The sequence below is a fragment of the Pneumocystis murina genome (assembly GCF_000349005.2).
Source record: "Pneumocystis murina B123 chromosome Unknown supercont1.9, whole genome shotgun sequence".
Taxonomy (NCBI): domain Eukaryota; kingdom Fungi; phylum Ascomycota; class Pneumocystomycetes; order Pneumocystales; family Pneumocystaceae; genus Pneumocystis; species Pneumocystis murina.
In genome coordinates, this window is record NW_017802367.1 from 233434 (window position 1) to 256125 (window position 22692).

General features: G+C 27.0%; 10 protein-coding genes across 10 annotated transcripts; 5 read left to right on the forward strand and 5 right to left on the reverse strand.

Moving 5' to 3' along the window:
• Positions 1-441: 441 nt before the first annotated feature.
• PNEG_01962 (hypothetical protein) lies at positions 442-4832 on the forward strand. The gene is made up of 19 exons (XM_007875748.1): positions 442-487; positions 534-590; positions 637-824; positions 868-904; positions 948-1086; positions 1141-1412; positions 1458-1754; positions 1799-1985; positions 2032-2480; positions 2535-2648; positions 2692-3141; positions 3183-3347; positions 3397-3490; positions 3539-3654; positions 3698-3939; positions 3985-4263; positions 4310-4462; positions 4516-4656; positions 4699-4832. The coding sequence occupies exons 1-19, from the start codon at positions 452-454 to the stop codon at positions 4805-4807; spliced, it is 3525 nt and encodes a 1174-aa protein (XP_007873939.1). The 5' UTR covers positions 442-451; the 3' UTR covers positions 4808-4832.
• Positions 4833-4907: 75 nt separating this feature from the next.
• PNEG_01964 (hypothetical protein) lies at positions 4908-5574 on the reverse strand (the record flags this gene model as incomplete). The annotated part of the gene is made up of 3 exons (XM_007875751.1): positions 4908-5219; positions 5272-5388; positions 5440-5574. 3 exons carry the CDS (start codon positions 5572-5574, stop codon positions 4908-4910), a joined length of 564 nt encoding a protein of 187 aa, XP_007873942.1.
• Positions 5575-5737: 163 nt separating this feature from the next.
• Positions 5738-7481, forward strand: PNEG_01963 (chaperone DnaJ; the record flags this gene model as incomplete). The annotated part of the gene is made up of 8 exons (XM_007875749.1): positions 5738-5905; positions 5961-6068; positions 6114-6194; positions 6243-6467; positions 6513-6822; positions 6869-7223; positions 7264-7344; positions 7391-7481. 8 exons carry the CDS (start codon positions 5738-5740, stop codon positions 7479-7481), a joined length of 1419 nt encoding a protein of 472 aa, XP_007873940.1.
• A 268-nt stretch (positions 7482-7749) lies between these two features.
• PNEG_01965 (hypothetical protein) lies at positions 7750-8188 on the reverse strand (the record flags this gene model as incomplete). Its single annotated transcript, XM_007875752.1, has 3 exons — positions 7750-7790; positions 7835-8021; positions 8063-8188. 3 exons carry the CDS (start codon positions 8186-8188, stop codon positions 7750-7752), a joined length of 354 nt encoding a protein of 117 aa, XP_007873943.1.
• A 368-nt stretch (positions 8189-8556) lies between these two features.
• PNEG_01966 (hypothetical protein) lies at positions 8557-9033 on the reverse strand (the record flags this gene model as incomplete). The annotated part of the gene is made up of 4 exons (XM_007875753.1): positions 8557-8619; positions 8663-8712; positions 8760-8803; positions 8849-9033. The coding sequence occupies 4 exons, from the start codon at positions 9031-9033 to the stop codon at positions 8557-8559; spliced, it is 342 nt and encodes a 113-aa protein (XP_007873944.1).
• Positions 9034-9466: 433 nt separating this feature from the next.
• PNEG_01967 (hypothetical protein) lies at positions 9467-10893 on the reverse strand (the record flags this gene model as incomplete). Its single annotated transcript, XM_007875754.1, has 7 exons — positions 9467-9988; positions 10030-10173; positions 10216-10380; positions 10422-10568; positions 10617-10679; positions 10727-10819; positions 10861-10893. 7 exons carry the CDS (start codon positions 10891-10893, stop codon positions 9467-9469), a joined length of 1167 nt encoding a protein of 388 aa, XP_007873945.1.
• A 420-nt stretch (positions 10894-11313) lies between these two features.
• Positions 11314-12937, forward strand: PNEG_01968 (hypothetical protein; the record flags this gene model as incomplete). The annotated part of the gene is made up of 8 exons (XM_007875755.1): positions 11314-11584; positions 11630-11761; positions 11809-11917; positions 11962-12176; positions 12221-12469; positions 12513-12692; positions 12733-12842; positions 12880-12937. The coding sequence occupies exons 1-8, from the start codon at positions 11420-11422 to the stop codon at positions 12935-12937; spliced, it is 1218 nt and encodes a 405-aa protein (XP_007873946.1). The 5' UTR covers positions 11314-11419.
• A 312-nt stretch (positions 12938-13249) lies between these two features.
• On the reverse strand, positions 13250-18083 carry PNEG_01969 (hypothetical protein; the record flags this gene model as incomplete). Its single annotated transcript, XM_007875756.1, has 17 exons — positions 17138-18083; positions 17046-17092; positions 16751-17002; positions 16557-16711; positions 16018-16512; positions 15529-15974; positions 15178-15486; positions 15090-15132; positions 14767-15049; positions 14441-14721; positions 14378-14395; positions 14267-14334; positions 14010-14219; positions 13771-13965; positions 13649-13724; positions 13532-13605; positions 13250-13489 (listed from the first exon to the last, which is right to left on the reverse strand). Exons 1-17 carry the CDS (start codon positions 18062-18064, stop codon positions 13250-13252), a joined length of 4119 nt encoding a protein of 1372 aa, XP_007873947.1. The 5' UTR covers positions 18065-18083.
• A 347-nt stretch (positions 18084-18430) lies between these two features.
• On the forward strand, positions 18431-20911 carry PNEG_01970 (hypothetical protein; the record flags this gene model as incomplete). Its single annotated transcript, XM_007875757.1, has 9 exons — positions 18431-18531; positions 18588-18963; positions 19007-19032; positions 19080-19463; positions 19507-19723; positions 19767-20066; positions 20114-20441; positions 20490-20777; positions 20822-20911. Exons 1-9 carry the CDS (start codon positions 18510-18512, stop codon positions 20909-20911), a joined length of 2031 nt encoding a protein of 676 aa, XP_007873948.1. The 5' UTR covers positions 18431-18509.
• A 317-nt stretch (positions 20912-21228) lies between these two features.
• On the forward strand, positions 21229-22362 carry PNEG_01971 (hypothetical protein; the record flags this gene model as incomplete). Its single annotated transcript, XM_007875758.1, has 5 exons — positions 21229-21304; positions 21365-21408; positions 21458-21720; positions 21768-22289; positions 22336-22362. Exons 1-5 carry the CDS (start codon positions 21282-21284, stop codon positions 22360-22362), a joined length of 879 nt encoding a protein of 292 aa, XP_007873949.1. The 5' UTR covers positions 21229-21281.
• Between the last annotated feature and the right edge of the window lie 330 nt (positions 22363-22692).

Here is a 22692-nt window from a genome sequence, read left to right on the forward strand (position 1 = left end):
TATTTTCTTGCTTTTTTCCTTAATTTTTATTTAAAGTAGGACCGTTCCGGGGGGATTCTCTTATATTTTTATATAAAAAACTGACACTTAGAATTTAATATAATTTTTTTAAGACAAAAAAAACATGAAATATTATAAATAGAGACACAAATGTGGATAGAGTAATAAAATAAATCCGATGAAAATATAATGAGATTTTTATATTGTTTTATATAAGTGGTGAAAATTTTGTTTAAATTTAAAAAATATAAAATAAAATCATAATATCTGTTTTTTATAAACTAGTATGAACAGGGTCGTATTGGTTTTAAAGGGGCTTTAAATATTTAAATATGTTAATAAGAAACTATATTATGTTGTGGTTGTCATAGCAACTGGAGACGTCATATAAAAGCAGAATTGAGGTTCTTGTCATTTAAAAAGTGAATATAATCAGTAGATTTTAATTGAGATGTATCTTTCAGAAATTATTATTGATGGATTTAAGGTTTTTCAATATTAATATTGGATATAGAAACTTAGAAGTGATTTAGAGTTATGCTCATCGAACGGTGATTAGTGGATTAGATACATGTTTTAATGCAATTACAGTTTTTTTTATAAAAGAGATATATTTCTGTTTTATAATATGTTTAGGGGCCTAATGGTAGTGGAAAATCGAATATTTTGGATGCTATTTGTTTTGTTTTGGGTATTACGAATATGAGTACAGTTCGTGCACAGAATTTACAAGATTTAATATATAAACGTGGACAAGCGGGTATTACGAAGGCCAGTGTTACGGTTATTTTTGATAATTCAGATTCAAAAAAGAGTCCAATTGGGTAAAAGAAGAAGAAGTATGTGATTTTTTTGATGTTTTATAAGATTCGAAGATCATCCTCAAATTACAGTGACACGCCAAGTATATTTTATGTTATTTGTTTTTAGTTTTATTGATATGATAGATTATTATGGGGGGGATGAGTAAATATCTTATTAATGGACATCGAGCTCAACAACAAACTGTACAGAATCTTTTTCATTCCGTTCAACTTAATATTAATAATCCAAATTTTTTAATTATGCAAGGAAGAATTACAAAGGGTTTGTAATTTCTTTGTGATTTTGTTTAGAGGTTTAATTTTTTCCTATGATTAGTCCTTAATATGAAAAGTATGGAAATTCTTTCGATGATTGAAGAAGCTGCTGGTACACGAATGTTTGAAGAAAGGAAGGATAAGGCTATAAGGACGATTACTAAAAAGGATAGAAAAGTTGAAGAAATTAATGCTCTTTTGGCAGAAGAAATTGAGCCAAAACTTGAAAAACTTAGACAAGAAAAAAAGGCGTTCCTTGAATATCAACAAATACAGTCAGATGTTGAGCGTTTTACAAAATTAGTTGTTGCATATGATTATTTAAAATCTAATGTTTGATTTATTTTATTATAATGATACTAATTTTAATTAATATAGGATAAATTAACTGAATTTGAAATTGATTTACAAAATAAAAACAATCGAGTAATAGATTTAGAATCTAGCATAAAAACTAGAAAATATGAAGTAACTTCTATTGAAGAAAATATAAAAACATTAAAAGAAGAAAAAGAAATTCAGCTTAGAAAAGGTGGAAATTTTCAAAAATTAGAAAATGATTTTAAAGACTGTTCTCATGAATTAGTGAGACTTAATACTCTTATTGAGCTTAAGGAAGGAAGTTTAGCTGAAGAAAAAATTAAATTGGCTAAATTGGAAGAAACGTCCAAAGAGGTATAACTTTATTATTATTTGATTGCAATTACTAATTAAAATAGCTTCATATATCCTTAGAAGAAAAAAAAAGACATTTTCATTCTATAGAAGAGTTTTATAATAAATTGAAAATTGAATTTGACGCTAAAAACGATGAAATGAATAGGAAAGAAGAACTTTTGCAAACACTATCTACAGGTATTGCTGCTAGAGAAGGGCAAACAAACAATTACACAGATCAGCTACAAGGTAGTATTTTTGTATTTAGTATTTACATATTAATGTTATTCAAAAGAGGCTAGAAATAATTTAAATAGGGCAATGACTGAAGAAAAACAAATTATATTAAAGATGGATCATTTTCAAAAACGAATTATAGAAATAGGTCCAAAGGCAAACAAGGCACAAAAAGAGAATGAAGTTCTTTTAAATGGCCTTGAAAAAATGAAACAAGAATTAAAAGTAATTGAAGAAAAGATATCTGCCTTGGGTTTGCAGAATAACATCAATGACAATTTTTACAAAGAAAAAAGTGATTATGAAACAAAAATAGCTAGTCTAACTTCTCGTTATGAAAATCTTAAAAGGAATGTTGCAAATATTGATTTTACATATTCAAGTCCCTCTCCTGAATTTGACCATTTAAAAGTTTTAGGATTTGTAGCGCAGTTATTTACTCTTGATGAGAAAAATTATAACGCATCTATGGCTTTAGAAGTTTGTGCAGGCGGGCGTCTTTATAATGTTTGTTTTTCTTATTTATTTAAAAAAACATATAAGATTGTTAATTGTTTCAAGGTTGTTGTTGAAGATGAAATTGTTGCTGCTCAGCTTCTTCAGCATGGTCGTTTAAAAAAAAGAGTGACAATTATACCTTTATCAAAAATATCATCTGTGAAGATTCCTGTTGAAGTAAGTATGTTTAATATAAAGAATGGAGTTAATTTTTTTTTAGAAGATTGACATGGCTCAAAAACGAGCTCCTGGAAAAGTAAATTTAGCATTAGATTTGATTAATTATGGAAAAAATGTTAAAGCAGCTATGGAATATGTTTTTGGTTCTACTGTTATTTGTGAAAATGCTGAGATTGCAAAACAAATTACTTTTGATCCTAATTTGTCTCTAAAAAGCATAACTTTAAATGGAGACATATATGATCCCTCTGGCACACTTTCTGGGGGTTCAAGTACATCATCAAATGGTGTTTTAGTTCAATTACAAAAATTGAATGAGGTTAAAAATGAACTAAACTTATATAATAATAAATTATTGGAAATTAATACATTTCTTGAGAAAAATAAAGAAAGGCTTGATAAAATTTCTTCTTTAAAAAAAAATTATGATCTTAAATCACATGAAATTAAATTAACTGAAAAACAAATCAGTTTGAATTCTTCTTCAAAAGTACTATTTTTATCTAAAATGTTATATTCTTATAGTTATAGGTTATGAATGAAATTAAAGAGTTAGAATCTAATATTGAGTTATGCAAAACTACTTTAGCTGAAGTCAAATTAAAACAAGAACAATATAAAAAAGATATTAAAGAAATTGAAAAAGATATGGAAGAATTCAAAAACAATAAGGATTCTAAACTTTTGCAATTACAGGTTTCTTATGTTTATATATATATCTTGTTTATGTATTAAAAAATTTTAGAAAACTTTAGAAAAATTAAAATCTGTTGTTGAAAAACAATCTGAAAATGTGAAACTTGAATGCAAAAAATATCAATCTTTGAAATTAGAAAAAGGTTGCTTTATTATTTGATTTTTTTATTTTGTTGATTTACTTCATTTAGAACAACTTGAAGGAGATCTTGTAATAATCCAAAAACAATTAAAGGAAAATAATGCATTAATTTCTTCTCAAAATTCAGAAATAAATACCTTAAAATTTGAACAAGCTCAAGCTAAAGTAATTGTCTGTTATTTAATAAATATACTTATTATGTAATTAGGAGAATTATGAGAAACTTCAGAGAGTTTTAGAAAATGAACGGGCTAAGTTAACTGGATATGATAAAGAGTTCAAACATCTTGAAAATGCTATGAAAATAAAAACAAGTTATATTTCCGAGGCAAATCTTGAATTACAATCTCTTCGTCATGAAATTAATAGACTTAACAAAGATAAACAATCTACTCTTCAATCATTAAATCAGATGGAGGCTCAGTATGAATGGATATCAGACGAAAAAGAGTAAGTTTGTTGTTAATATGCATATATGTAATAACACTTTTTAAGAAATTTCGGAAAACCTTCTACAGCTTTTGATTTTTCTGATTATGATATAAAAAAATGTAAGGCTTCATTAAATAGTCTTACAGAAAGGTTTCAAGCTTTGAAAAAAAAAATTAATCCAAAAGTTATAAATATGATTGATGGCGTTGAAAAAAAAGAAAATGCATTAAAGACCATGGTGAAAACAATTCATAAAGATAAGCGTAAAATTGAAGACACAATCAAAAGCCTTGAAGATTATAAAATGGAAGCTTTGCAAAGAACATGGAAAAAAGTCAATAGGTATGTTTTAAATTTATTTAAAATGTTGAAATTGAATGATATAAAGTGATTTTGGCAAAATTTTTTCAGATCTTCTTCCAGGAAGTTTTGCAAAATTAGTACCCTTGGATAAAAAAACTATAGCAGATGGTCTTGAAATAAAAGTTTGTTTGGGTAAGGTTTGGAAGGATAGTTTAGCTGAATTAAGTGGTGGCCAAAGGTAAGGTTATAAATTTTACTTTTAAAAAAGAGCTTATATATTTTGTTGTTCAGGTCATTAGTGGCTTTATCTCTTATTATGTCCCTTTTGCAATTTAAACCTGCTCCAATGTATATATTAGATGAGGTCGATGCTGCACTTGATTTAAGTCATACTCAAAACATTGGACATCTTATTAAAACAAAATTTAAAGGGTAATCATTTTTCCTAATCTCTATAAGATTGATTTAGTATAGAGCACAATTCATTGTTGTATCATTAAAAGATGGTATGTTTTCGAATGCAAATAGAATTTTTACAACAAAGTTTGTTCATGGACATGGATCAGTTGTAGAAACAATGTAATATTTATGTCAAACGTTCTATAATTTTATATTATATATTTGAATATGTCATGAAAATGGTAATTGCCAATTTTAATATGCTGTTTGTTTATTGCGATTTTTTATAATATTTCATTTTTGTTACTTAAAGCATCTTTATTTAGGGCTTGTTTATCTTTTTCTTTCAGACAACGTCGAGCATTTAAAATCATTGCTTCACGTTTTCGACGAAGTTGTGCTTCTCGTTGTTCTTTATCAGGATACCATTTATATACTTCTTCTTGTCGAGCTGACCATTCTTCTTCTGCTTTAATACGAGAATAAAGATCATAGCGTTTAATTAAATCATCATGTGAAAAATTTGGTTTTTTATCAAGAGATGAAATACGTGCGGAAATTTGATGACTCATATGTGGAACAAACGATGGTGGCGGCTAAACAACATTAATAACTTATCAGTTTTACATTTCTAATCATCATAATTACTGTTGGTAGTCGACCCTGTGTTAACAATGTCTCTGTAGTGGCTTCTACTGATCCTGTCCTTCCAAGATCATACTCTATCGATTCAATAGGAATATTTGGAAACATTGCATGGATAATCTATGAAATATGTATCTATATAAGCCTGTTTTATAGCCTTTGGATGCTTACTTCTATCATATTTTGCGAAACATTTCGACGATTTCTTAGACGTCTTGTATTTGCTGTTCTATGGCCAGAAAAAACCCATTTCAAAGAGAAAAAAAGCACTAAACAACCAAGAATAACAAGTGTTCCGTCGTTCATTGCTTTTTATGTTATTCCTATAGAGGAATTTCCTGAATTTCTGGATAATCTTTTTTTTTGAAGTTCAGAGGTGGAGGCAGCTGACTTCGAAAAAAAAATTTAAGTCGTAGAAAAAAAAAAGTCAAAAATACTAAGGATTTAAGGTCTTTTATAGATATTTAAGATGGTTAATTCCCGTTGGATGCGCTGCTCAAGTACTTTACAAAGTTTTCGTTTTTTAAACGAGTCTTTAATGAGCTCAAAAATGAAACAAATAGAAAAAAACAGAATTAGGAATTTTTTGGATAAAAGTGTCTTTGAATACAAAAATTTGTATAAGGGAGTTCGAAAAGTAAGAGATGGATGTGTTTTCGTTGTCTATTTGTTTATTTTTCCTTTATTTTTAGTCATTTTTTCATACATCAAGAAAAATATTGGCCATGAAAGATCCATATGCTACACTTCATATAAATAGAGATGCTAGTATTTCTGATATAAAGAAGGCATATTTTAAGGTTTCTTTAGTATTTTTTTATTTAGATTAATTAAAAGTGGATTAGTTAGCAAAACAATATCATCCAGATACAAACAAGGAAAAAGGTGCACAAGAAAAGTTTCTTGAAATTCAGCAGGCATATGAGGTGTGTTTTGACTGTTTTTTATTGAAAATAGGTTAATTTTGTTTTTAGATTTTAAGTGATCCAAAAAAACGAAGTAAATATGACCAATACGGTTCATCGGCTTTTGAAAGTTCAAAATTTGGTGCAGAAGGGCCTACTGATTTTGAGGATTTTGGAAATTTTAGTAATATGAGGGGATTTCCGTTTGATGATTTGTTTGGTGCATTTGGTTTTGGAGGAAAAACAGGCACACGTAGTAATGTTAATGAAGTATTAGTAGGCAATGATATTGAGGTAGAAAGATTCTATTTTAAGTTTTATCTAATTTTATACGATTAGGTTCAAACGAGTATTTCATTTATGGAAGCAGCGAAAGGTGGAACAAAATCAATTCATATAAATCCCTTAGTAATATGTAAAACATGCTCCGGAAGTGGGCTAAAATCAGGACAAAAGCGCAGTGCTTGCCAACGTTGTGGAGGTACAGGTACTAGAGTGCATATTATGCAAGGAGGGTTTCAGGTTGCTAGTACTTGTGAATATTGCAAAGGTGTTGGTGTTACTATTTTGCCGGGATCAGAATGTTGGAATTGTCATGGAGATGGTGTAATTAAAGAAAAGAAGGTTATTAATTTGGATATTCCTGCTGGTAATATTAAATTTTATAATAATGAATTTGTTTCATATATGAAAAGGAATTGAAGATGGTATGCGTATGCGACTTGCAGGAGAAGGAAATGCACCTCAGACAGCAACCTCTGGAGCAAGAATTCGAAATGGGGATTTGCATGTCCGTATTCGTGTTATGTCGCATCCATTGTTTCGAAGGAAGGGTTCAGATATTTTTCATACAGTAACCATACCTATGACTACAGCTGCATTAGGTGGTACGATTAAAGTTCCTACATTGGACGATGATGTTGAACTAAAAATTCCTTCTGGAACAGCGACCGGTGATGTTATCGTAATGAATGGAAAAGGTATAGAACGTTTGTATAGTAATGGTATAAAAGGAGATATAAAATATGATTTCAAAGTAACTATACCAAAGTATTTTTTCTCTTTTTTTTTAAGTTTCTAATGAGTTTAGAATATTATCGCCCTATGAGCGTACATTACTTGAACAACTTGCACTATCAATGGGAGATCATACGGCAAAAAAAGATATTCCGTAATATTATTTTTTTTTAATTTCTTTATATAATGAACTGTTTTAGACTAAATCAAGCACCTGATTCTAATAAAAAATCTCAAGATGGTTTTTTAAAAAGGACATTTCGGAGATTACAATACTCAAATGATTCTTGAAAAACATGATAAAATATTATTTATATAATCGGCATATAAGCTCATTAAATATAAATCAACATTCCTTAATTTAATGATATTTATTTTTCCTAATCATTTGTTAATCCATTTTTTATAATAAAAGATGTATGATTTTAAATAGAAAAAAATATGAACTCAATGCGTATTCGAACTTAATAAACCCTTTTTCTTTTTTAGGAGGGTTACTATTTGGTTTCTGATTCTTCTCGACTCAATTTTGGCTAATATTTATTTAATCCTCTTTTTTTTAAGCTATTTCATTATGGAAATATCTTCTAAACGTTTTATCTAGCAAATATTTAGCATCTTCTGCATTTCAAATGGCTCATTACCTTTATTTTTTACTGTATACAAAAATTGTACAATCATATCATATTCTTTAACAGGCAAAGCATTAAAATGGCGTTGAACTGCGTTTACCAGCGCATCATTTGAGCTACTATTTACTTGTGTACGAAGCTTAAATACATTCTGATACTTCCTCAATGTTGCTATAGGAAGTGTATTGGCATTAAATATCTATTCCTTAGTATTTTGTTTAATATTCATTATATATTTACCGGTATTGATTCACGTACTATACAATTCTCAAGACGGTCTGCAGAAGACCTTTTTTGACGAGATCCAGACCTATCTAAAAGTTCTTGAGAAACTTCTGATTCGTTTTGCTTAGGTCGAGGTGGCATTGTTGATTATTTAAAGCTCAGATGTTGATAACTAGTCACTCGGGTTACCCTGACAACTGGTTGATATGACAACGAGCTTTAAGAAAACTAAAGACTTGAAAAAGATAAGAATTTGTAAAAAATGAATGATTAGAAACAGATTTGCGTGCATATCTTTTTTCATAAAAAAGGTTTTTTTGCTATTTTTATAATGATTTTTTGAATATTGATTAATAAGAAATGAAAAAAAAAATATTTATACTACTAAATCATAGTTTTGGAGAGAATAAGTTTAAATGAATCGAAAAATGTGGCTAAATTGTGTCAAAATATTCATTATGAAAAGAATGTAAATTTTTTTTTAACGTATTAATGAAACAGAAAATTATTTATTGAGGTATATCAGATGGTGGAATATCTGTATTAAATGAAGAACCGAATACAGGTAATTGCTAATTTCATGTTAAATCAATTGTATGAAAGAGTGGTATATACTTGATGAATTTGAGTGCGTACACGAGGAATGCCTTGAGAAAAGAAAAGTACTATAAGAAATTATAGATTTTTCTATAGTGCAAATTCTAGACAATACCGGCAAGTGTAGCACTACTACTCCATATCAATAATGAAACAAGTCTATATATGAATAAGATGTAATTAAAAGAAATCTGATAAAAAAACCCATTCTGTGTAATTTTTTTAAGGTATTTTTTATATGTTTGATCCGTTTTAAAGAAAAAAGCGTTTTTTTTAAGAGTCTCAAGCAGATCAGAAGAGTATATAAAAAGTATAGAAAAACAAACCGAAACTTTTCGAAATCCTGAAATATTAAGATATATACATTTTGTTCCTGATAGAGCATTCATTTTTTTTCAAAAATATTTGATAAATATTTATATTTCTCAGCTTTTTGCTAAAAAATTTTTTTTAGAAGTTGAAGGTTAGATATCGAGCCTTAAATACTGGGAATAAAGTAGATAAGATTTTAAAAATGTAGAAGAAAAAGAATTGAAAATATTAAAGATTAGTTTTTATGCTTTAAAATGTTTCTTATTATATTTTATTGTAAAATTAATATGTTTTTAATTATAAAGAATAATAAATTTTTTAAAATGAAAAAATCTTAAATATCTATAAATAAAAGATTGTTTTGAACGTAGAAAACAATTATTTTCTGTTTTTAGTGTTTAGAATTGATAAAGAAATGTTGAAAATGTATTTATTTTTTAAATAAAATGGTAGATGTAATTTGATAGTTTCAGTGTATTAACTGTAGTAATGAAGTAATTTTTATAATGTTTATATTTGAGCTTTAAATAAAGCAATTAATCCCATATCACCAACAGCTATTAAATAAGAACCATCATTATTGATTGAAAGTTGTCGAATAGCTGTAGATGTTTTGGGGATAGTTAATACAATTTGAGGTTTAATTAGTGTATATGGATCTTTATAGTCAATATTTTCTGATATCTCCCATATAAATATTTTTGCTTTAAAATTTCCAATTGTTAAAAGTGTTTGGAATTTGTTTTTAGTATCCAATGAATTCCAAACACTAAAACGCATAAACCATGGATTGCAATCTAGAACCATAAATTGTAATAGTTTTTGAAGTCCACTTCCAAAAAAGCTTCTTGTTTCTGACCATTCATAAGTTGTTGGAGCACATTCTGGACGAGGAGGGTCTGCTTTACTATCAAATCCAAGAATTTTCCAAAGGATAATTTTGCCTTCCTCTGCTGACTTAGAAAAGATAAGATCTCCGTAAAATTCTACACAATCCACATAATTTGTATGTATTGCAGTTGTAGAAAAATGCTAATATTTGTTAATTTAAAAAAAAAAAGTTATTTTTTTACAGGATATGGTAAAAAAATCATGTTATCTCGAATTTTATAATATTCTTCTGCTTTATTTGTTTTTAAAAAAGTAGGCACTGTCCATATTTTTATAGAATGATCCATTCCTCCAGAAAGTATGTATTTAGCTGAGCTATGAAATGCCTGTAAAAAAATAAGAAAATCATTTCAATAACAAAATAATACAATTGTTAAAACCCGATCATCATGACCTCCTTCTCCTCCACACGATACTAATGTAGGTTGTGAGCTATTTTCTTCCATAAGTGACCATATACGAATAGTATGATCAAAAGATGCTGTTGCAACAATAGATGAATTTATTGGAGAGACCTTAATATCTAGAATTTCCTAATAATTCAATATTTAAAACATACATAAAAATTTCTCACATCTCCATGCCCTTTTAGTACTTTTGATACTTTTCCTGAATATATATCTATAATTTTAATTACACCTGATGCTCCCGCAACACATAATAATGGTTTATCTGTATTATTTTCTATAGTCCATGCACAACAACATAGGTTTTCTTCTTCCTATTAGTTTTTAAACAAAATATATATATAATAAACATCGTTATATACGTTTAGATCATGATATGTAGATAAAACTGAAATTTTATTTCCATTTGTTTTCCCTATAATAATCTTTTATATGTTAACCTTATTTAAACCTAATATAAAAAGCTTTCTACTGTTTTATTTCCTACAATTGCAAATATATCTTCATTTTTTGCTGTTTTTTCTGGAAAAAACTTAATATCAAAAAATGATACATTATTTTTAGCCTGTCTAACTGTTAATATTTATTAATAAATATTTTTTTTACAAAAATGCATGTTTCAATCATAAACTTTTTCATTATCTAATAAATGAATTTAAATTCTATTTCCTGCAATTATTTTTCAATATAAACACTTAACAGATTCTTTAAAATTAATTAATCATTAATTAATTATTAAAAAACAATTTGAATTTATAAAAGATGCTATTTATTTTACATAAGTAATATGAATTCAATAATCTTTTTCTATATATTCCATATCAATTTCTTTTGTTTTTTTAAAATAAGGTTAAAAGTGCTATTTTTAAAAAAAATCTAATATTTATATAAGAAATTCTCTTTTATATAAAAAAATAGCATTTTTTCTTAAATTTATTAATATTTAAGGTCGATTTTATTAACTAGCTTGTCTATTTTTAATTAGACAAGTTAAAGATTCTAATGTTCGAGGTTAAAAATTTCTTAACGTCTATTTTTATTTTTAAGGTACAAGTTAAAAAATAGAAAAAATATAGATATATTTTTAAAAAAGCTTAAAGTTTCTTAAAAAAATTTAATAAATTTTAAAGGAAACTTAATAAGCTTAATAAATATTTGTAGAAATATGGAGAATTCTTTATTTGAAGATGTTCCTTATATAGAAAAAGATGTTATATTTGAATTGATGAGATTATATAAAGATGACAAATTCGAGAAAAAAGTCGATTTAGGCATTGGAGTATATAGAGATAATTATGGAAAGCCATGTCTACTTTCATCAGTGAGAAAAGTGCAGTTTTTTTTTGGAAATTGTATATTTTTTTAATGAATATAGGCAGAATCTATAATAATTACAGATCCTAATTATAATCATGAATATTTACCTATTGATGGATTGCCTTCGTTTATTGAGGCGTCTAAGAAGCTTGTTTTTGGGGAGAATTCTCCGTTAATTAATAGTGGCTGTGTATTATTAGTTAATTGAATTTTTATCAAATAGTAAATAATGATTAGGTTTCATCAGTTCAGACTATTTCTGGAACGGGTGCAAATCATCTTGGTTCTTTATTTATTTCTTTGTTTAACAAAGGAGCTGTTTGTTATTTTAGTAGACCTACATGGTGTAGTTTTTATCTTATTATTTAATATTATTTTAATTTAAGACAGCAAATCATGATCCTATTTGGAAGCATGCTGGTCTTACTATCAGAGAATATCCTTATTTTGATGAATCGACATGTGGTTTTGATTTCGAAGGAATGATAACGACATTACAAGAAGCTCCTGAAAATAGTATTATTCTTCTTCATGTTTGTGGTCATAATCCAACTGGAGTTGATCCTACTCGAGAACAGTGGATAAAAATATGTGATGTGATGAAGGTATGTTTTAAATATGATATATTTTGTATTATCTAATTTTACAGGAAAAAAAACTATTTCCTTTTTTTGATTTTGCATATCAAGGTTTTGTATCAGGAGATATAGATGAAGATGCTTGGCCCATTCGACATTTTTCAGAACGAGGTTTTGAGCTTTGTGTATGTCATTCGTTTTCTAAGAGTTTTGGGTTATATGGTGAACGATGTGGTTGTTTTCATTTAGTAGTCAAATCACCTGATATAGCAAAAAATGTTCATAGTCAGCTTGTTCGTATACAAAGAAATGAAATATCTGTATATAACTGCTTTTTTTTGATTTCTATATAATAATGATTAGTCGCCTCCTTCTTATGGAGCAAAAATAGTTTCTCTTATTTTAAATAATGAACAGCTTACTCAAGAATGGAAAAAAAACATTTTAGAAATCTCAAATAGGATTAAGGAGATAAGAAAATTGTTTTACCAAGAGTTAATAAGACTTGGTACACCCGGTTCATGGGAACATATAATAAACCAGGTTATAGCAGTTTTTTAGCATATAATATTAATTCTTATAGGTGGGAATGTTTTCATATCTGAGTTTAAGCGAGAAAGATATTTGTCGCTTAGTAAACGAATTTCATATTTATATACCCTCAAATGGGAGAATATCTATATCTGGTTTAAGGTAAATTTCTATAGTTAGGATTTTTTTAATAAATTAGAACCGGGAATTTAGAATATGTTGCTAGAGCATTTGATACTGTTGTCCGTGACTTATAAATTATAATGTTTGTAAAAAATACATCTTATTTTAATTGAATGTTTTTTTCATTAGCTTAGTATTATGTTTATTAAATAGTTTTATTAGATAAGATATTAGAATTATTTCTCAAAAATTACTTATATATATATAAGTGATTAATTTTTTAGAATAAATGTTAGAAAAATAAAAATACAATTAATAGTATCAATTTATAGTTTAGGAATAATTACAATAAATATTTATGTAGAAAGATATTACGCTACGCATTTTAAGATGAGTATTTCTAAATAATTATAGACGTCACTCTTTTGTTATCTAATAAATATTAATTACTGTTTCCCCCAAAGATAAAGTAAAGCATTGTTTTCTATGATCTCTCCTGTAGTATCAGTAAGTTTATTTATATTTTTTTGTAGTTCTTTTTCAGATAAATCATTTAAATTTGAATTATCATATAAATTTTTCGATGTATTGTTATATCTTTCGGCAAATTGTGCTCTTTTTTTTTCTGTTAATTTTACTATTTTTTCTTCAATAGTCCCTCTTATTATATATAACCAAACAAATGTCTAAAAATTTATTATGATTTATAAATTATTATATATTAATACTTGTTTGTTTTGACCAATTCTATGTATACGACTTATAGCTTGCAACTCAATGGCGATATTAACTAGAGGTTCACCTAAAAATGATTAAACAAAACATAAATATAAATTATATTATACATAAAAAGACATTTGTTGCATTTGTTAATGTAAGACCAGCCGACTGTGAACGAGCATGAAGCATAAAAACTTCGATCTAAATTAACATAAGTAAGTATAATTTGTATTTATACATAACATACAGAATTATCATTTTTAAATCTTGCCACGGGATCGTTTTCTATATTTCCTTTTTTCTTAGATTTTGTGATAACTGTATCTAGTCTGCTAAATTTAATTCCATTATTAGTAAACGCATGATGCAAAATGTCTAACATTTCTTTCCATTGACTAAAAATGACTGATTTAGGGCCAATTGAATCTCCTTTGCGCATCCACTATATACTTTATTAAAAGCAATTTCAGTTAGATAATAAATTACCAGTATATGTTTAACAATCATATCAACTTTAACTCCATATGATTCTTTTAATTTTATGTTTTTAATTTCTAAAAACATCTTATTAAATTCATTGTACTTTTTTTTTGAATCCTGGTGATTTAAAGAATAAATATTAGGATCTTTAAGTATGTTATTGGTTTTAGAACTATTATGTACTATGTTATAGTAATTTGTTTCTTTAATTTCTGTCTTTATTAAATAATTAGGAAAAAATATAATTTTCTAGTCAAAATTACCTTACATGACGGACATGTTTGATGTTCAGTGAGCCACCGCATCATACAAAATTTACAAAATATATGTCCTACTATGTATTAAATTACATATTTTTTCAAGTCATTTATTACCGCATTCTGTTAAAATTCCTAAATTTCATAATAAATAGTTTTGAAATATATGGATTTGCTTACCAAAATCAAATATATTTTGACATATAACACATATTTCATCCATTTCAGATTTATTACTAGATATTTTAGAAAGATACTTTAAATAACGTAAACGCCCTTGATTTGAATGTATGGTCAATTCATAACTTTTTATTTTTTCGTCTAATTCTTTCATTTTTTTTGCATAATTTTGAGGCTCAAGAAGCTCTTCATCTAATTCAGCTACATAATCAGAAATTATTTGAAGTTGACGGTAATATTCAATTCGTGCATTGTGTAGATATGAAAGGTCTGATATTTCTCTATTTTGTTTAATTATTTTAAAAAAATTACATAATATTTGTTACTTTTCTAATTTGACAGTTATTTTTATTTCATTTTTTAAAATTTCTGGTAGGCGATATGTTTCAAAATTTGAAATATTTTGTATTTTTCTATATTTTTTCCCTTCTATATTAGTATCATTTATTTGTTTTGAGATGTGTAAATCATCTATTATTGACTTAAGAGATAAGCTAGGTGTTGGTCGCAATTCCTCTGTAATATAAGTTAGTTGATGTCTTAATTGTGTTTGTTGACTAGAAAGGCGAGACTGTGTCTCTACAATTGTAAGAAAACTCTTTTCTCCATCTTAAAAATCAGTTTAAAGTATTATAAGAGTTATTTATACTTAAAGTTTCAATTCTTGATGCAATTGCACTTCGAAGAGCCTCCTAGTATTTGTTAATAATTATTATGAAAAAACAATTATATGAGACCAAGTATTGATAAGCATCTTCCATAATATCTAATGATTTAATATATTCTTCACCAGTAACGTTTTCGTTATGATCTACTAAGGCACAAAGCGATAGCTTAATTATTTTTTGGCGCCATTCATTAATTTTTTCAGCTTGATTGTTTAATTTTTTAATAATATCCAACAAAGATTTATTATGAGATGAATGAATGTTGTTTATAATTTCAGACAAATTTAATTTTGGAATGGTTATAAAATCATCATTTTCGGCTCTTTGTGATAGCTTTTTCATTAAAAAAAGTGCCTTGCTTTCTGTTTCTGATAAAATCTAATTTTATAAATAAAAATAAATACATGTATAAATAGATACTTCTCTTCGAATCTGTTCAGCTTTACTGTAATATTCATCTTCTTTCTCTTTGTTTCCAAGTTGATAATATGCTGTTGCGATAAAAAAAGTAAGTCTATGGGCAAGACTTCGCCAGTGTCTTATATGAGTTTGTATAGATTTTATTGGAGTTTTTTTTTCTTCAGTGCTATAATAGTTAGTGCTTGTATTTTCATCTATTGTATCTATAGAGTTTTTGATTTCATTTTTTGAATCTATTAAGCTATGTTGTCTTATTTTTTCTATTTCTTGTTCAAATAATTCCATTTTGTCTTGGACAATTTTTAATATAGGAAGCCAGATATCTAACGCTTCTTGTGGTTTATTTTTGCTTTCATATAGCCTTCCAATAGTAAATTTTAATGTATAAAGAGATCTCTCATCATTATCAATAGTATCATTGACTTTTTTTAACATTACATTCAAAGCTATTTAATTTTAAATACAAATTCATGAATTATGTTTCATTACCCTCAGACAGCATAATTAATTGGCCACCCAGATTCATTTTATTGACGGTTCCTACTTGCATTTGGCAGCATGTTTGTCTTAATCTCAATAACCAATGTCTCATTTTATCTTTAAAATCATTAAAATTCCAATCTATACTTGCAGGATTTTTTTGATCATTAAACCCAATTTCTTCTAATGCTTGTTTCAATAAAAATGAATAGTTATGTTCTTCAATTGGGGTAAAATCTAACAATAAGATTATTCTTTCTTGTTTAGGAAGTATTACTTGGTCTCCAATATATTTTTTGGTATGGCGACAAGTTATTAATTTAAATAAAGATACAAAAGCAGATGCATTTCTTGGATCATCAATAAGACGTTTCCATATTTTGTTACAATTAAAAGGATAAAAACGTAAAAATAATAGAAGTCCATATAGATCAGAAAGAGAATTGCGTACAGGAGTTCCAGTAATACACCATGCATGTACCCTAGGAATAGATAGAGCAGCAACTACAAAAATCAGTGCAAACTAAAAAAAAATAGAAACTATATACGAGATGCATTTGATACTCCAGTCTCAATCATTTGAGCTTCATCAAGACATACTCTCCAAAATTGTATTTGTACTAAAGGTGAAAGTTTGGGAATATATTTTTTGCCATATCTTAGTGATCTTTCCGGCATCAATTTTGTATGATGTATTTCAAAACTAAATAATTCAGTATATATATTTATGAAAATAATTTACCTTAACACATTGTAGCTAGTAATAATTACGTCATATTCTATTAAGTCTTTAATAGAAAGATTTGATGATAAATTCTTCAGCCCAACGTAATGTAAAACCTTTAAATGAGGAGCTAATTTAGAAAATTCTGTTATCCATTGTTGTAAAATTGAAATTGGAGTTATAATTAATGTTGTTTTCGATGCAATAACATAACTTTCAGTATATGAATCAAAGACTTTTTCCGATTCAGATATCTTTTTTTTCTCATTTCTATATATAATTTAGATCATATATTAATTAGTGAAATTTTTACTTTAAAATCAAAGCAATTACTTCTACTGTCTTTCCAAGTCCCATTTCCTAAAAATATTTAGGAATATATTTTAAAATGAATAAAGGTAATACTTCTGCAAGAATTCCTCCATCAATATCTGTAAATGTATTTTTAACGTCAATAATACTAGAACATATTATTCCATAAACTTTATTGTAATATATCTGTTTTCCGTCTACATCTATTGAAGCCTCCCATGTAGGGGGAATATTGTCTTTGCCATAATCTAATGTATTAGGTATACATTTTTCTCTTTTAAGCATCCATTCAACAGCTTTTTTTTGAAATGGTAGCAAGTTTGTATTCAATTTATCAGGAGAAATAAAACTAGATATTTTAGATTCTGGTAAACCATAAACATTATCATAAAAAAGCGATGGATTAATAGTATCTTGAATTTCTAATGTACTTGGAAACGCATAATGCATAAGTTCTGATATAAGACTTTTCCCATATCTTGTACGTTTTTGAAACATTTTCAAATTTTCAATAGAAAATACGTTAACATATCTCATAGATATGCATAATTCTATCAAGAAATACCATTTATTTTCCAATTCTATAAACCGTAATGTTTCATGTGTTTGGAAATAATGCTTGATTAGCTTCCCATAGATGGGCTCATTTTCTGAAGATCTTATCCCAAAAACAAGCTCGTAAATAGGTAAAAGTATTTCTAAATCTTTTTCTGAACAAACATAAGCTGCAAGTATTGATTTTGATCCATAATTTATCAAATGTAATAATGATTCATTTAAAATAAAAAGAATATCTGAAACTACTAATTTAAGCAAATCCCTCTTTTCTTTAACAAAGTTTTCCCATAGTTCGTCACTTAAAATCTCTAATTTTATCTTAAACCGTATAAGAACTGCTTCTTCACTACTTTCAACTTGCTTTTTCTGACTTGCCAATTCATTATTATCTTCTTTCACTACATCTCTTAAAATAGCATCTGTATTGATAAAATTCTGTTGGTCGGATGAAATAATAAGCATAAATATTATATCTTTTAATATAAATATTTTAAAGTTTTTTCAAAACGTTTTAAAATTCAAATATTTTTTCTTATATTAAGTATTTATAACATTCCTTCTTCAAATACACATGTGAAACAGTAACTTCTATTGATTTTTCTTTTTGTTAAAGAAGTTTTTTAATAAAATATTTAAATTTATTTTTTTTTTTGAAATTTAAAGTGTTTTGGTTAATTTTAAAAACAAAAAAAAGAGAATATGTCAAGAAAACTGAGAAAATCTTAATTTATTATTGTTTTTTTCTGCTCTTATTATTAAAAAATAGTATTTTTCTCTTCTTTCAAAGAACCTCCTAAAAATCGTAGTACCTCATATTAATTAAACAAATTTTTGAAATTAAGAGCTATCATAAAATAAACCAAAATCAAGGAAAATATTCCAAATAATTTCTAAATATTGAAAAGCTATGAAAGCTCTGTTTTCCAAGGGTATTTTTTTCTTTTTTTTCTAAAAAAATGAGCTAAAAATGTGATATTTCCAATAGAATATAGTACAGAGGATATTAAAGGCGAAAGTCGTATTAGAAGATCAGTACTCTCTATGAATGAACTGGTCGTTAGACCATCTCCTGATATTAATACGATCTATGATATTTTAATAAGATCTTATAAGCTTTATGGATCAAGAAACGCCTTTGGATTTCGTAAAATACTTCAAGTTCATACGAAAAATAAAGAACTAACAAAAATTATCGGTGGAAAGGAAATAAAGGTCCAAAAAGATTGGATGTATTATGAACTTAGTGATTTTGAATATATTACTTATAAAGAATTTTATGAAAAAGTACATAATATAGGATCAGGGCTTCGTTCGTTGGGGTTTCTAAAAAATGATAGAATTTCAATATATGCAGCGACAAGGTAAGTATTTTCATGTTTTTAGCTATTTTTTTATGTTCTTTAGTGTTGAATGGTTAACAATGGCATTTTGTATGTATTTTGTTTTATTATATATTATATATTTATTTTTGGAAAAGCATGTATTTCTCAAGCATTAACAATCGTTGCAGCATATGATACTCTTAAGGATGGGCTCTTATCTTGTTTTCTCGAAACTGAGATTAAGGGAATATTTTGCGATGCAACTCTTCTTTCAAATATTGTTATTTTTCTTAAATCTATTACTACTTTGAAACTTATAATATATCATGGAAAGCCTCAAGAAGATGTTCTTGAATGTTTTAAAGAATATAAAGATCTAAAGGTTCTTTCCATCGAAGAAGTAGAATCTTTTGGTAAAAATAATCCAGCAGACCCAGATCCTCCCTTGCCAGATGATCTTATTTGCATTATGTATACATCTGGATCTACCAATGTTCCTAAAGGGGTTCTTATGACTCATAAAAATGTTGTTGCTGCAGGTTTTTAATTGTTTTTATTAAATTTTATATTAAAAGTGACAAGTTTCTGGAATTACTTTTGTATTTGAGTCGTATATAGACAGTAATGACTCTGTTTTATCTTATCTTCCTCTTGCGCATATTTATGAGTTTGTTTTTGAGATATTTGCTTTTTATTCTGGCCTTCTTATTGGTTATGGAACTGTAAAAACTTTGAGTGATGCTAATTGTTTGAATTGTAAAGGTGATATTCAAGCATTTAGACCTACGATAATTACAGGGTATATTTAGTTTATTTTTATGAATATTGATGATTTAAATTAGAGTGCCTGCTGTTTGGGAAAGTGTGCGAAAAGGAATAATTGAAAAACTCAATTCTTCTTCTAAGATAAAGCAAAAGTTGTTTTGGGCTGCGTATAACATCAAATCTCGTCTTTTATTACGTTCTGTTCCTGGTATTGGCATTTTAAATGCTCTTGTATTTAAACATATAAGAGTTGCTATGGGTGGACGTCTTAGAGTTATTTTTAATGGCGGCTCTTCTATTTCAATAGAAACTCAGAAATTTTTGAGTACGGTTTTGTGTCCTATGCTTATTGGTTATGGTCTTACCGAGACGTGTGCGTATGTTTATATGATTTTCATTTATAAATTATTTTACATTTATTTAGAACATGTACAATCATGGCTCCTAATGAATTTTCCTTAGGAACTGTTGGTTCTATTTCGACAACTCTTGAAGCTAAGCTTGTTGATGTTCCGGATGCTGGATATTTTACTGATTCAACTCCACAACAAGGAGAGATATGGTTTCGTGGCGCGCCTATATCAAAAGGCTATTTCAATCGGGATGAAGAAGATAAAGAAGTATATACAGATGATTTTTGGTTTAAGACGGGAGATATTGGTGAATGGACAGAAAATGGACAACTTCGAATAATTGATCGAAAGAAAAATTTGGTAAAAACATTAAATGGAGAATATATTGCACTAGAAAAAGTATATTGATATGTTAATTTATTTTAATATTTTTCTAATATTTATAAGTTGGAATCAGTTTATCGTTCTTGCAATATTATTAGTAATATTTGTATTTATGCAGATCCATATCATCTCAAGCCTATAGCTATTGCTACTCCTTCAGAAGCTCTTAAAAAGAATCTCCTAGATAATGGAGTATCATTCGAAGACGATATTTCTCTTATTTGTAAAAATAAGGAAGTTCGCTATTTTGTTTTAAATGAGTTATTAAAAATAGCAAAAAAAAACAATTTTGCTACAATCGAATATTTGGAAAATATAATTCTTATTGATGAAGAATTTTCTTCTCAAAACGTATGTATTTATATATTTTTTTATTATAATATTCATTTTTTAAGGGTTTGTTAACAGCTGCACAAAAATTTCAAAGAAAAAAAATTTATGCTAAATATAAAGAAGAAATTGATGCTGCTTTTCAGGGTCTTTAATGATTTCTGAGGTTTTTTTTCTTATTTTTTGATAATTTTTTCATTTGATTAATAAATATAAATATTTATTTTAACAAAATTCCTGCTTTGAATATTCTATATTAACAAAATTTTTATTAAATTTAATAATAATTTAGGGTTGATATTTTTTAATAAAAAAATACTTTTTTCATAAATAAGATTTTTAAAAAATTCTTTTTAATCTTTTAACCCTATGTTTCCTCATTTTTTAAAGTTAAATTATAAACTATTTTAAAATTTCTATTATATAAATATTAAGGTTTAAAAGCTATCTTTTTTATAATCGATCAACCTCAAAAAATTGAAAAAAAGCTATAAATATAGAAATATTTTCTTTTAATCAAGTTTAATGTCATTAAACGATTTGTCTGTGTAAGTTTATGGGGTTTCCCTTTTTTTTCCTGAAAAAATGACTAATATCTGCTTTTTTAGAGCTCAGACAAAGCCATTAGATTGGGCAGATGATGAATATTCTGGTATGTAATATTTTTAAGTAAGGATCTTAATTGTGATTACTTCATAAAGAGTCATCTGTATTACCTAATGTCTTTGAGGGCTCTGAAGACATTAGAACAGTTGTTGAATATTATGTTGAAAATGGGAAAAAGTTTAAAATTACTAGAAAAATTAAGAAAATTGTTGTTAAGGAAAAAGATAATCCAGCAATTGAAGAACGTAAGAAGTGGAAGAAATTTGGAGTGGAAAAAGATCGTGGTCCAGGACCGGATCCTAGTACTACTAGTATTGGAGAAAATATAGTTCTTAAGTTTCAATTAGGATGGTCAAAGGTTTATTAGTGGGTTTTGATATCTTGTTTTTAGATTGATTGGTTTAGAATGTTTATAAAGGCCTTGAAGAAGATCAATCTGTTAGTAAAACAACAAAAGATGTATTCAAGGACAAAAAAGTAGCATGTCGTCTTTGCAAAGGAGATCATTTCACAGCACGTTGTCCTTATAAAGACACTCTTCAGCCTTTTGATGAGGTGAATAATACAATGAATCTAAATATTTCGAATAAATCAATGGTATCTTCCGAATCTAGTGCAGAAGCAACTGGACGATATATTGTCCCTCATTTAAGAGCAGGAAGATCTGCAGGCGGAGATTCTATGTTTCGACGGGATAAAGATGAGTATTTTACAGTAAGAGTTACAAATGTATCTGAAGATGCACGTGAAGAAGATATTCGTGAACTGTTTGAAAGATTTGGGAGAATTTCTCGACTTTATTTGGCTAAAGATAAAGAAACAGGAAGAGGGAAGGGTTTTGCATTTATTAGTTATTATGATAGAATGGATGCTGCAAGAGCTATCGAAAAAATGGATAAATATGGATATGATAATTTAATTATGAGGGTAGGTTAAGCTTGATTTTTATTATTATATTTAATTATAATATTAGTGTGAATTTTCAAAACCTAGGGACTGAGTTTTTTTATATATTTAGCATAATTCGGTTTTTCTGTGTTTAAAATTCTTATTTCCTTCTATTGTATGATTAGTATATTGTATATTTAAATAAATTGTAAATAAAAGAGGCTGATTTTTGTTTAATTTTTTGAATTTGTCTTTAAAATAGATTTTTTCTACTTTATAATTTTATAACTAATGAAGATAATAGTTTTGTTTTATTTTCAGGTGCTAGGGCTTTATTGTTTCAATTTTTAAATATTATGAATTATTTCTGCACTATAATTGTTATCATTATTTATATTTTGGTTTATGAATGTTTTTTATTGAAATTATTCAAATTTATTTT